The sequence below is a fragment of the Cryptomeria japonica genome, chromosome 8, assembly GCF_030272615.1.
Source record: "Cryptomeria japonica chromosome 8, Sugi_1.0, whole genome shotgun sequence".
NCBI classification, from domain to species: Eukaryota; Viridiplantae; Streptophyta; class Pinopsida; order Cupressales; family Cupressaceae; genus Cryptomeria; species Cryptomeria japonica.
The window spans coordinates 458,334,780-458,349,936 of NC_081412.1; the positions used below are offsets into that span (position 1 = coordinate 458,334,780).

At 36.2% G+C, this 15,157-nt stretch overlaps 1 protein-coding gene across 1 annotated transcript; it reads right to left on the bottom strand.

Moving 5' to 3' along the window:
• Nucleotides 1-13,555: 13,555 nt before the first annotated feature.
• Nucleotides 13,556-14,176, bottom strand: LOC131857723 (uncharacterized). Its single transcript, XM_059210432.1, has one exon. It carries the CDS (start codon nt 14,174-14,176, stop codon nt 13,556-13,558), a length of 621 nt encoding a protein of 206 aa, XP_059066415.1.
• Nucleotides 14,177-15,157: the final 981 nt, after the last annotated feature.

Consider the following 15,157-nt stretch of genomic DNA (forward strand, 5'->3'; position numbering starts at 1 on the left):
GCATGGATGTCTAGAAGCTTCCCTTGGTCTGTATCGACACTTGATCAGCTACAATTAATTTACCTTCTAACATCCCCCCATAAATTAATTGTCTAATTGGTTTTGATATCCCTCCATAATCGAATTAGGATGGGTCCTCGTCTCAAGCCTTTTTAGGTACCCATTTACAACAAAATTTGTTTCCCCTAATCACTTTGGGTTTTCACAGTTTACCCTTAACTGATTCGCTACAAACTTCTTTTGCAATAACTTTTGGGTTTTTAACCGGTTTACCCATAGCCATTTGGGTTTTCCCCAGTTGATACAATCACTTTGCATTTCATATTACTTTGGGTTTTTTAACCCAAACAAGTGGCTTTGACTTACCACAAACCATCACAAGAGACTCAACACTAACATGGTTCCAATGACCATCAGGATGGGGAAACTTTCATCACTGCGGAATTTTTTCCTAAAATTATTGAGTCCATATAAAAAGCAAACCATCTACCGAGACACATAGGTAACCAGCCACTATGCTCGCCAGTTCTATAGGAATGCTTTTCAGATACATGGTTCATCAATAATTTATACCACAAGCTCTGGGGTGTCGGGTACCACCGATCATGCACCCCTTACATAAGCACACTTGTTAACTTCACAAACAACACTAAACTATGTGAATTCTCACAATCTTCACAACTTACAACACTTGGGGAATATCTTCTTAATCCAACAATCTTCTTTTACATAACCACTTTGACAGGGATATAGCCTTTACATTAGACACACAAGTTTTCTCACCTCCAACCCAAACACTTTGAACATTTAATCAAAACACCATTTGGTCACCTCCAACCAAAAACATTTTAAACATGATCAGACATCTTGCTGGAAACTCCTTATGAAAACATAGCACAAATAGAACACTGAGTTCCACAGGCTTTCCTCATATAATAGAGATGCCTCTTAGACTCTGTATTGTTGACCACATAAGCAACAAGTAATACAAAGCCCACCTAGATTCATACAACATACTCTCCTTCTTTTGACAACATACAAAGAAAAACATGGACACTTCAGCAGATTATCTCATGGCCCATATACCAAACAATCAACACTGTAGAGCCCACAAAGAAACATAGCTCCTCCTTTGCACACAGCCAAACCCAATTCACAACACACACAGGTAACAGCTTCATTAGAAAATATGAGCTCTGTTTAGCAGCGATATCACCTTCAGCAGCGTCAACGTATCCTACAATTTGGGCGGCTCCTAAGCAACTTGTCTTCAAACCAACATTCCTTCAGATTCATCTGCCTCTCCAAGCTCTTCAAGATCGTATACCATTAGCTCTGATACGATGATAAAAAACAGCACAAACACAGAAATATAGAGGAGACAAGATAAGAGAGAAACCCATAAATGGGCTCTGAGATTGTATTTCGAATACATTCAATTTATAGACCATTACATATTAAATGTTCGGAAACTGTAGATTAGAGTTAGCTGCAGCAATAATGGTGGGCAAGTGAAAGAAGTCTCTGGAATAACTGCACGTGAAAGGCATGGATGTCTAGAAGCTTCCCTTGGTCTGTACCAACACTTGATCAGCTACAATTAATTTACCTTCTAACAATAACCCAAGGCAATAATCCATTCACAAAGGCTCGGGATATGCAGCGAGATTAAAGGGAAAAACACAAGGATAGCAGCCACAGTGACAATCCATGAATAGACCGCAGTCTTTAGGGCAGTCTAGAAAGACAATAATAAGTATTTAGAGGGGTCCACCATGAAGTCCCTGCTCACCTCTTCTAATTTCTTCATTCCATATGAAGCATCAAAGCATTCTTCATTCCGTATAAAGCATCGAAGCAGATTTTGGGACAATGAGAAAGAAGAAAAATGCATTCATAACAGTGAACAAAGTTAAGAATAGTGAGCAAGAAATGGAAAGTCACAATCAAATACACAGAGCATTCTTCAAAGTCCAAGGACATGAAGGTATAAAGACCTTCAAGGATAATAGTCATGAGTAGAATATCAACTCAAAAAGACAGTGTCATGAAGCAGTGAACCTTGTTCAAACCTAAGCATTAATATCAGTGAGCTAAAGTATTAACAATGATGAGTTCATGATAGGATAGTCATGAAGATGTTGCAAAGAGAATGATGAACAGAAGTTTGTAACATACAAAGGCTGCCATAGGGCATGAGAGATATATTTGAATTTCAAAATACAAGGTAACCATCAAGTCAAACTTGAGTTCAAATTTTAAAATGAATCAAGGGGGTCATTCAAAAGACAAAATCCCACTTTTAGGGAGATTTTGAGACCTAAACAATAGTCCAACCCTTGATTTAAGGGGTCTTATAGCTTGTCCATTAGTCAAGGGCAGTTCTAAGAGTGCAAACATTGCCTTCACTTCAGTTTGACCCTGATTTTGGGGAGTTTCCAAGTGATCTCGCCTAGCGTATTTCAATTTAAGAATTTACCATTAATTTGCGACCTGATTTCAAGGGACAAAGAAGCAGCCAGCACACTTAACAAGCTACTTGAGTCAACAGGTCAAAGGGAGCCAATATTTTGAAATTCAAAATTTAGGAACCTCTAAAAAAGACATTTTTCTCATTCATTTGTAATCAGTTCTGGCTTTTCACTGTATGTACAACAGAGAAATGAGTCTTGCAACTAAAATTTCTTTAAGTTTGTCTCTAATTTTTGTATGTATTTAATTTTTGTATGTATTTAGCTATGTTATTACTTATAACCTCCTATACATGAAACTCAAAGTGATTTCTATTTATTGTAATCAGATTCTTTGGAAATTTCAACGAAGAACTCAACGGTTCTTGCTCATTATTGTATCATTTACATTGTGAATTGATTTTTAGTCCTTTTTTGCTCATGCATCAATATCATGTCTTAGTGAGAATTCCTTAGATTTGATCAAGTTATATATTGTTATAAGTTTATTTCAGTCAGCATTGTTGTATGGTTTATTTCATCTTGTATGCAAACTAAAATCAATAACCTTTATATGAAGTGCTTATGATCATCTTAGGAACAAATGAGTTGTGAACTCAATTAGTGTCTTTGTTGAATCCATTGTAATCAGTCAATTTAGGACAACAGAAAATAAAATATCTTGGTGCATCACCGCTTGAGTAGATTAGATTTTAATTTCCAAAGCATTTCTATATCCCTTTTCTCTGCAAGAATTGATAGTTTTAGGAAATTTCAAAGAGAACCAGCCCTCTTTGGGGGTCTACTTCCATAATAGGGTACCCACAACCTAGAGGTAGTCCCATGTGTCACAGGTTAGCTGAGTCTAGGTTTAGCTAGGGTGCAAACCTTAGTGATAACAATTCTTCCACTCTTGTCCTATTGAATATGGCAATATTTACATTTAGTTATGCTACTTCTGTAACTAATATGTCCTTGAGTCTATAAACAATGAACTTCCCTGGGACCTACTGTGGGCTGGGACCTACTGTGGGCCAGCTACTATAATTGGTCTTTTTCCCTCTAGATATAAACACTTCAATGATAGAGTGTTATCTAAGGGCCCAAAGTCTGATGGAAAAATAAGTATATCCAGCCCTTCATCTATTAATCTACATTCAACTCCTTCATATCTCATTAAGTTATCAAAAGCAATACAAGATGCAAGATCAAGGACTTGGATTAGTAGATAGCCATCCTTCCTCAGTATCTCTCTTCTTTCTTTGTTGTCATGTTATATAATTATTCCTTCACAGCCTCCAAAAATTTCTCCACATACTCATCATGTTACTCAGAGGGAATATCACCTTTCTTGTCAATTAGTTCTCTTCACTTCTTCTTATAAACAAACATTTTGAACTCTTCAGAGTGAATAAATTCATCATCTGATAAATTCCTAATTCTCCATACATTATTGTCTCCATCAAGAGAAGTTCCTAGAGTTTGAGAGGAGGACACAACATGAAGTTTGATTTTCTTAGGACACAAAACACTATATCTTCAAAAAATCTCCATTAACTTTTACATGCATTTCCTAGTTTTATTTATTTAGATATAAAAAAATTCTTTCGAAGGCTAGATTGAATTATTATTACAACACCAATTTTTCTAAGGACTTAAATCTTTCATTATTTATTCTTATTTAGATTTAAAATTTTCCATTGCTTCCTAGATAATATAATAAATTTTACTTTTATCTTTAGGTAATTTAGATTTAGAATCATATTCTAGTTTTTGTATTTACATACTTCGAAACACTCTATCAATTCATAAGATTTTCAAAATTGTGTTATCATAATTCAAATACTAGTTTCTGTTAAACTAATAATCAAAAAAATTACCAAAAAATATAATTCTTATGTCCAATTAAACTTTAAATTCGATTCATTTAATTGTATTTAGTCAAAATACAATCAATGAGTTTCATTCATGTGAGACAGATAGCTAACTCAGCACATTTTTCATAAAAATTAAAATGATAGTTACTTCCTTGTACAAATTCTAGCATTACACTTGTATAAAATTAAAAATCAAAAGCACAATTGTAAGATTATTGTTTTGTAGGTTTTATAAAGGTCTAACAATGAACATGTCAACATTAGACCAAGATTGACATGGGAACACCAACTCAACAAACTAATATACAAACCCAGCAAGAAAATTAAGCATCTCTTTCCTCTCACTTCTAATAGAAAGTCTATGTGTCTGAAGATTAGAGAGGTTTGGGTGAGGGTCATCTTAGATGAGATTGTATAATTGAACACAAAAAATTTCAATGTTGAGAAATTCTAAGAACAATCTATAATCTTGCTCACACCGAATCCATAAAGAAAATTAAAGGATGCATGAGAAAGAACTTTAGCCTGTGCAATATATTTACATCTCGTAAAAGATTTAATCAAACTAGAAACGCATAGGCTTAACACCTTATATAAATTTTTTCAACACTAGCTTAACTAAATTCAAGCTAGCGATGCACTTAGCCAAAATAGAATCATAGCAACCACACTCCTTATAATATTTGCCAAGAAACACCTCAACAATCCACCTACAACTCCTAAATTGAACATCATAGTCCATCATTAGGCACTCCTTCCTCATGAAGTGAGTAAGATATTTAGGCAAGTCCAATCCAAGACAACAATACCATTGTCTAAGATATTTAGGCAAGTCCAATCCAAGACAACAATACCATTGTCACCCATAGGAATCTTCTTCCTTGAAAAGCGAGTATTATTTTAGATGTATATGGAAACAAAAAAAAAAGGAGGTTCAAATGAGGCCGATTATTTTGTTGAAAATTATTTGAAGCTAAACTTCAATAAGTAATACATAATCTATAAAGTTCACATTTCAATATGTCAAAAGAAAAAGAATTGTAGTGGTTGAATCTATTTTCTAGAGTGCAAGAAATTTTTGTTATGGTTAAGATTAATAAGGTTGGATTCTAAGTACATTTAGATATGTTCTTTATTTTATCACTAAATTATTACATAGCATCTTTTGGGGATGCTAAAAAATCTTGTGTTAAGTATTTTCAAAATCAGTTAGTATAAAGATATGTAAAATAATTACCTTTTTTTTTAATTTAGATAAATATATCAAACATATGTAGAGCACTATATATATGTATTTAAAAATGTGAAAACTTCATTAAAATTTCATAATGTTTAACATAAAAAAAGGTTATATGATTACAAAGATAAGAAGTATATTGATGCTTTTATAGTGGTTTTTCTAAATTCCAATCTAATACATGCAAAATTGATAGGGAAGAAGTTTAACATTTCTTAGTTACCAAGGCACTATAACTTAGATCAATCCATAAAATTTGAAGAATATTAAAAATAATAATCTTAATTCATGCAAATAGTTTTAGATCACTTATGTTGAGCTAGATTCCATTTAGAAAACCAATTGAAATGTGAATATGTTAATGCTATTTGAATTGTGTGATTGACCACTAGGCCTCTTGATATATTATATGTGAAAGAATTGAATGTCTTTAAATACAAGGAAATAATATTTGTCATGCAAACATGTATTTAATTGACTCTATATTAACATGTTGAAGATAAAAAATCAATCAAATTTTAAATTTGGGTGGGATGAGTCCATGATTGAAAGGATGACATGACTCTGAACTAATCCTGATATAGAAAAGAGACTAAATGATAGTGGATAGCATGTGCATGAGAACAAGTGCAAGCATGGGAGCAATACATAAGTAGATTAGACAAATATATAACAATATGTGGACACAAGAAAAATAACAATTAATCAATGTATATAAAGATGTATAAAATAAGTGGATAATATCAAACAAGGGACACAGTTTTATTAAAATTTATAATGTTTACCTATATATTTTGAAAAAATTCTTCACAAAATAAAAATAACATTAAATGTAAAATAATATAAATATATAAATTTTACCCTTATCACATAAAACATAATGAAATAACAATAGCAAACTTTAATAGAGATTAAGTTTCCACCTTCCATGTTTTTTATTACAGAAAAAAACAAGTTTTGAAGGGACCCAAAACCCTTTACATCGGGATTACATAAGATAAATCATTTAAATCCCAAATAGAACAAAACCATCAGACAAAACCCCACAGGGCTGAGAGACAGCAAATACAAACAAAAAAGACCACCCAACCCGCCAATACAACAAAAAGATAGCACCAATACAACAACAGAAATAGAAAATCAACCCAAATTTTTAAGATTTTCAACAACATCAACACTCAACTAATGCATCTTCTTGGCAACATTCTTCAATTCCAGAATGCCCTGAGGCACTTCAGTGACTCTCTTTTTCAGGCTAGAACAAGTACGTTTACTTGGAGGACTCGACACTTTAGCACCAGCAGCCACTTCCTTATCCACATCCACAACTGTCCTTTTCATATGAGATTTCTCTAAATTGCTAATCATTGTAGACATAGTTTTCAGCAAAGACCTTAACAATATTTTGACTGCTCTCCATGATGCCCCGAAGGGTAGCCACGCATTTGGAAATCCTAGCCTCAACATCCACAATTTTTTTATCACATATCTCCTTCACTTTTTGGGTGCCCTCCATGTTTTTAGCCATGCAATCAATCAGAACTTTATTTTTGCTTTCAGTCCATAGAGCACCCGTCGAAGCACCCTCAACCACCTCCTTACCAGTACTAACAGGATGTGCACCAACAAAAACATGTGGCTTTTCCCCATCACTCACATTAGCCTACATAATTTCCATCTTGGAAGATAAAGACCACTACTTGAGATTAATGTTCTTAATCTCATAAAACACCCACCTGAAAAGATGAAAAACCTCTAGAGAGCCGATCTTGGCAATGTTCAGCACATCAAATGGGATATCCTGTTTAGGATGAAAGTCTTATGAAGTAAAATCCACCGACTCCTTGGAATTGTGTTTCAAGCCATGGGAGGAAGAAGACACCTCAACATTCTGAGTCTGATTCAGGGAGTCCTGATCACCAGAGCTGTCCAAAACCATCAAAGTGGTCTTTCAAAATTTCCCCTTAGGTCATTTACTTGAACCCTCTCCACCAACATCAGGGGACCCCTTACTAACACCCAAAGAAACCAACTTAAGCCCAATTTCACCCTTTTCGTTGGTGTGGGGGAGGAAATCCCCATCATTGCTATCAATTTCCCAACCCTCCGACTCTGAATCCTTACTATCATAAATCTCTTCTGGAGTAATGGAAGAGGGCTTTCTAGGGTTTTCAGAACCCTAAACTTCAAATGCTCATAGATAAGAGAATTTAATCCTTGGTGAAAAATTGGATTAACATGGGGATTCTCCTTAAAATTAGAAATACTAGCATTAAACAAAGACAATAGATAAAACGGAAAATAAATTTTCTCACTGTGGCAAAAGTGGTTAAGGAGAACAAAATGATAGCCGTAGATTTTGGTGAACCTGCCATCCAAAGTGAAAAAATCCATAATCACCCTCAAGAGCCCCCTCCAAATGGGCTTAATCTGATGTGGCTCAAAATGGTTTTTATTCGCTTTCACCAATCGCTCACGCTCCTTATCTTTCTTGGGGAATTTCTTCACAATAGCATCAGAGATTTTTCTATCTCTGTCAAATTTTATCCCCTCCATGGACATGCTCATCACTTTAGCTATAAGCTCTTCATTAATCTCTATAACCCTACCAAATAGATTCACCTTACCATCCTTCCACCCTTTCACAAACTGCATGGTAACACTCTAAATGTGCCCATGCAACTTCTCCAGGAATGGCACCACACCCCCCTTTTGCAACCTGTTGTTCCAGATGGTAGGATTCTTCTTCTAGTTAGCACAATTAGTCGGCTCCACTCTGCATCTATTACCCCCCATAGTCTCAATTCCTGACACAGAAACAACACAGTGAAACAGAGTCAACAACATAAAAACCAGCGCCAGCTTCCAAAACAAGTAACACCCATAAATTGTGTAAGGTCTAGAGGTAATAATTATAAGTGAAGGCATTTAGACCAAACACAAGCCAAAAAATGATGACAAAATTAATCACTTTCATCATCGGATTTAGTAAGAATCTCCTCAAATCTGCCACGTGTTAGATCATGCATGAGAAAGGACCGAACCTTACTCTCTAGGGTTTCTTCCTTAAACCAGGTCTTCCTTGAGTTAAGCCTAACCACCATATTAGCAAAATAATTTGCTACACTATTAACTTCCCTATAGTTATGGGAAATGCAGGACTCATCAAAGGTTTTGATTATAGTCATAGAGGCTTTAATGATATTCTCAATAGTCCAGGAAGGCTTAATTTTCCCCCTTAGGTATTGAATAATTTTATTCGAGTCACCCTCAATCCACACCTTGCTGCATCATAATTGTTTAGCAATTTGCAAAGTTTGGAAGGCACCCATGGCTTCAACAAGGTGCTTGGTCTAGGTACCCATGGGGAGTGCCACCACTGCAATACACCTACCATGCTCATCCCTTATGACTCCCCCAGACCCATCCAGTCTCGAATTACCTTTAGCCCCCCCATCAAAGTTAATTTTAAAACATCATGAAGGAGGAAAGCTCCACACATAGCCATCTCTAGTCTTCTTCACCTGTCTTTGAATTCTGGGCATAAGAACTCTCCACTCCTTAGAGAAAAAAATCTCATAATCACTACTCAAGACTGAAGAGAACAAAGAAACAACACTAAACACCACATTAATATTCTCAGAGATGGCCCTGCAAATTTTTTCAGCCACCACATCAGGGGGAAGAGAAGAATCCCTGAAAATCTGGTTATTCCTCTCCTTCCATATCTCTCAAGAGACATGAGGGAAAATAAAGGACCACAACATCTTTAAGGTAGGGTTAGAAGAAGGACACCTCCACTGCATAAAAAAATCCAAAATATGCTATGGGAAGACCCAATACAGGTTTCCACTTCTAAAAGACTCTGCTGCAAATATCAAAAGAAAACATCTTTTGGGGAGCAAAAACCCCTTCTATAGAGATTATCAGTAGTGAAAATTTTATTTTGAAGCATAAGACAGAAAAAGATGTCAACTTTAGGGATAAGGTTCTTCACCCATGCATTCACCCAGCAGGAGGGGTAGAGGAAGCAGGAGACAACAAATAAATAGTAGAGGCCACCAAAAAGCGACCAGATGACGTTCCTTTCCAAATCAGAGAATCCTAAGAATTCAAATAAGGGAGGCAACAAAGAAGAGACAACTGGATAGGAAGAAGCGAAGGAAAGACATCAGAAAAATTAACCCACCCAAAGTCTTTCCAGTATTCCACCACAAAAACCCTAATAGTAGCTGTGCAATCCTCCATAAAAGGAGCAAAATTAGGATTGTCACATAAAGGACCAAGAGAGAGCCATAAATCTTCCTAGAATATAACAGCCTTACCATTTCCCACCTTCCAAGCACATCCCTTCATAGCCACCTCTCTATCTTTGAGCACATCATTCCAAAGGAAAGAACTCGAGGGGACAACTTCTGCACTAAAAAGCTCCTTCAGAGAGGAAACAAAACAGACACTTGTTGTGCTAGATCGAGTTCCATTCATGATTGTTTTCAAAAATCCTCCATATTTGTTTGGACAAGAGGGCTTTATTAAAGGATTAGATACATCGAATACCCAAACCACCTCCTGCTTTAGGTTTACAAACACTCTCCCACGCAAGAAAAGACATACGCTTTTTCTCCTCCACCCCAGACCAAAGGAACCGCTTTTGAATCCTTTCAATAACATTAGAAAATATGGTAGGAATTTTAAAGAGACTTAAAGCATAGGCTGGGATATTTTGAAGAGTGGAATTCAGAAGTTATAATTTCCCTGCCTAACTCAACAAAGCGTCTTTCCACCCCACCAGCTTTTTATTGAATCTATCAATTAGAGACAGCCAAAAGGAATCAGATAGTTTCAAACAGAGGGGAAGGCCAAGATAAGTAGAAGGAAAAGAACTAATATCATAGCCAAGAATGTCCACAATCCTTCTCTGCTTGACCTCAAGAGTGTTGAAAAAGAAAAGGGAACTTTTATTCCAATTAATCAACTAACCAGAAGCCTTACTATAAATATATAAAGCATTCTTCAAAGTTCTTTCTTCCCTAATAGTAGAGCTCCCCAAAATAATAGTATCATCAATGAACTGCTGGTGGGAGCACACAAGATTAGACGAAGAAGACCTCAAACCCTGAAAAGAACCTTTTGAAACAAGTTTCAACAAGTATTTGCCAAGAGCTTCCGCCATAATGGTGAAGAGGATTGGATAAATTAGATCCCCCTATCTTAAACCTTTGGAAGACTTGAAGATGGGAGAAGAGGACCCATTAATAAGGACAACAAAGGAGTGAGTAGAGACCAACTGCCAAATAAGCCTAATAACTCTGCTACAAAACCCAAAGGCTTGAAGGATTCTGGAAAGAAAAGACCAATCAACTCGGTCATAAGCTTTGGAAAGATCCATATTCATAAGAAATCCCTCTTTATGAGACACATCCAAGGAATGGATGTTCTCATGCACCGTAGTGATAGAGTCAAGAATCTGCCTTCCCAGAACAAAGTCATTCTATTATGGGGAAATCATAGCAAGAAAAATAGACAGAAGTCTCAAAGTGAGAACCTTTGAAATAATCTTGTAAAAGGAATTATAGAGGCTAATATAGCGGATACAATCCATAGCCTCAACCCCAATAGACTTAGGGATCAACACAATAAAAGTAGAGTTAAGCTCCTTTAGCAAATTCCTGGCCCCAAAAAATTCTTTCACCCCATCATAGACATCCTTCTCCATAATGTGCCAAAAAGTTTGAAAGAAAAACATCGGAAAGCCATCCGACCTCAAGGTTTTATTACCTTCAAAGGAAAAAATGACAACTTTAATTCTATCCTTAGAAGGAATAGCAGTCAAAAAATTATTATGCTCCTCATTCAAGATAGAGGGAATGGCTTCTAAAAGAGAATTCTGAGCTTCAACATCCATATTATCTTTAGTTGAAAGAAGGGAGGAAAACAATCTAGAGGCTTCCCCACAAATTTAATCATCTTTCAACAACGTCCAATCACCCACCACCAACTTAGAAATCATATTGGCCGCTTTATGTTTAAGGGCAGTTAAATGGAAAAATATTGTATTTTTGTTCTCGGCAGACAACCATAATGCTCTGGACCTTTGCTTCCAAAAGACCTTTTCCCTTGCAATAATTTCATGGTATTTCTTCAAAATATCATTCTCCCTTTCCAAAGAACCAGAAGAATAACCTTCAGCCTAAATCTTGTCTTGAATATCTGTAAGCTCACACTAAATAGTAGACTTAGAAGCAAAAAGGTTACCAAACACATCTTTATTCCATCTTCTAATATTATCTTTCACAAATCTGATTTTTTTGGCAACCCTGAACATAGTAGACCCATCCACTGCAATATTCCACCACTGCTTAATACTATCTTCCAACAATGGGTGGGACAACCACATCTTTTCAAACTTGAAGGGAAATTTTCTCTTACCATTAATAGCCTCAGCAACAAAAGAAATAGGGAAATTATCAGATCCAACCCTAGGAGGGTTGTAAGAGAGTAGCCATATTTTACCAGCCAATTATTAAAGATAAGGGTATGATCTAGATGCACTTGGATCAAATAATCACCCGCTCTCCTATTGGTCCAGGTAAAAGAGGCACCTTGAAGATCAACATCATGTAAAGAAAGAGCATCAATAAAAGCCATCAAGTCCAACCAACTATCCACTTGGATTTGAGAGCCTCTAATTTTTTCATAATTATGAAGAGGAGTATTAAAATCTCCCATAATAATCCAATTGTCATTATAGTGCTTGGAGAGATGAGCCTCCAACTTCTTCCAAAACTTATTCCTAGCCACTTTAGAATTGGGAGTGTAGATATTAGAAATAACCAAGGATAACTCATCCCTAATATGATGAAATTTGACAGAGACAAAATTGGTATCCACATCCATGATTTCACCTTTAATATAGTTAATATTCCAAAACATAGCAGTCCCACCTGAGGCACCTTCAGAACTACTACCAACCACCCCACAATGCCTAAAAGACTTCAAAATTTTCACCTTTTCTTTAACCACTTTAGTTTCTTGAATAAATTATGAATAATATCTTGTTTATCGGGTGCATTGAGTTCCCTTATGTTCTAGGAAATGAAATGGGGGGGGTTGACACTACCTTCTATGGAGCCTGCTTAGAGAGATAAAGAGCGCAGGATTCAAATTAGACCAAGAGAACATACCTCATAGATGGTCCGCTGACTACCATCCGCTATATTACATTGACATTCTTGATCTCTAATCCATTTAGTATATTCCCTACCAAGAGTGGCATTTGGGGTGCCAGTATCATCTTTACACTTCTGCCTAGTAAAAACACCAACTTGTGATGCCCCAACATTCTATCCAAATTTCTTAGACTTCTTTTTCTCCACTTGAGTAAATGGGACTTCATCCCCCAAAACTGCCTGAGTAGGCACATTATTTTCTTTCCCCAATTTCAGGGGACCAATCCCACCAACATACTCCTTTTGATTAATCTTCAATGAGGTCTGAGAAAGAGGGGGCCTCTCCACCTCAGGGTAGGTAGATATCACACACTCCACAGATTGAGAACTCAAACAATTCAAGGAAACATTCAAAACCTCCATTTCCATACGCTTAGGAATAGTTAAAGCAACCCCTCCATCATTTTTTCCTTCATCTATCTCTCCATCCTTAAGTTGCAGGTCAGAAGTATTAGGCTTCAAATAATCTTTAGCAATACATTGCTCCAATTTATCAGTACCATCATCACTATTTCCTTCTTCCATTTCTCTATCCTCCTTTTGCTGGTCTAGAGTCTTTGGCTTTAGAATATCATTAGCACCACCTTGCTCTAATTGAATTGGAACAATTGCAGAAGATCCATTTGGACCCCTTTGACCAACATTATCCTTAAAAATAGGGATGCCATACCCAATCAGAACCCTCGCAGAAGATATAGGACAAGTCTCAACCATGCCAGCATCGCCCTAAACCTCCTTAGTTTTTTTCTCTCTCCATATTTGCTATCGAGGGTCACTCTTGGGGGAAACATTCTTGTTATTGGGGGAAACATTCGTGTTGGTTTGTAGAGGACATTTCTTATCCCAGTGCCTATACTTTTTACAATGGAAGCAAACAAATGATATAGTCTCAAATTCCACTGGCTGAGTCCATTTTCCCAACTTAGAAATGATATCCATCGAGGATGGGAGATCAATATTCTGACTAATACAAATATAGATCCTAGCGTAAACCATTCTTTTCCTGGCTGCCATCATTGGGTCAACAGATAAGAGTTCTCCAAAGGAGCTGGCCAGACCCTTAAACACATCCTCATGCCAAAATTCCAAGGGAAAGCTAGGCACTCTAACCCAAACAGGGGCAGAAGAAAAACTACCATCATTCAGATCTAGATTGGGAAACCAACACTTCAAAGCCAAAGAGGTCTTCCCAATAACCCAAGGGCCTCCACAAAGAACAACATACAAATCTTCTTCACAAGAAAAGGCAAAGGAGAAAAAGCCTTTTGGCATAGCTGTTATTTCGATCTGACCTTTCAAGCACCATTTCTTCTTGGCAAAATCTCTAACCAAATCAATGTTAGGCCTAGGGCCCATGAACTTGCCAACTAATGATAGAGCCATAATAAAGATGTTATGATCTATCACCTGATTAGGGACAACAATCACAAATCACCTAGAAGCTGGCTTTGAAATATTACTAACAGGAGAGATTGCCGACTTACCACGAGGTTTAACACCAAAGAGGGAGGACCAAAGTTTATCAGCAACCTGACCCCCCTTATCACGAGAACCCCTACCAGGATCATCTAGAATCCCCTCATTTTGTGGGTCCCCATCTTCAAAAATTGCACCTTCATCCTAAGCGTCTCCTGTCTTTTCACCGCCTTGTCCTTCCTGTTGTCCTTCAAGTCCTGCACCCGCAACATTCCCCTAAAAATTTGTCATGATTGAAGGAGTAGGCTGCCTGCCCAAGTTCCCACTCAAACTCCCCATTGAATTTTTTCCTACCTTCCATGTTGATGTGAATTGAGCTTCTAATTTATGATTGTGCATTCTTTTTTCTTATCAATATTTTAAATCATACTATATGATTTATAATCAAAATCAAGAGCTAGAGAAAAGAGTATAAGATCTGAAACTTTGAATAGACATATAAAAGAAAATATGATATCTGAAACTTCGCATCCTATTCTATTATTTATCATAATAGTAAACTTTGCCTACCTCCTCAAGCATAATAAAGTATTTAATTGAGAAAAGTCTATTAGAGAATTAAGTATTTCTCTCTCACAAGATTAACATGAGATATGAGATATGAGCTAATTTATCATAATAGTAAACTTTGCCTACCTCCTCAAACATAATGAAGTATTTAATTGAGAAGAGTCTATTCGAGAATTAAGTATTAAAGTCTATTAGAGAATTAAGTATTTTTCTCTCACAAGATTAACATGAGATATGAGATATGAGCAAATGAAGAGTCTTTATATCCATTCAAATCAAATATTTTTATTATATAAACAGAAAAAAGGCTTCCACCCTTACAAAGTAGAGCTAGAGATAATCAAAATGTACTTAACAATAACAGAAAAACGCACAGCC

Excerpts from the sequence above, each read along its gene's own strand:
- LOC131857723 (XM_059210432.1), bottom strand. The coding sequence starts at position 14,176 with ATGGCTCTATCATTAGTTGGCAAGTTCATGGGCCCTAGGCCTAACATT.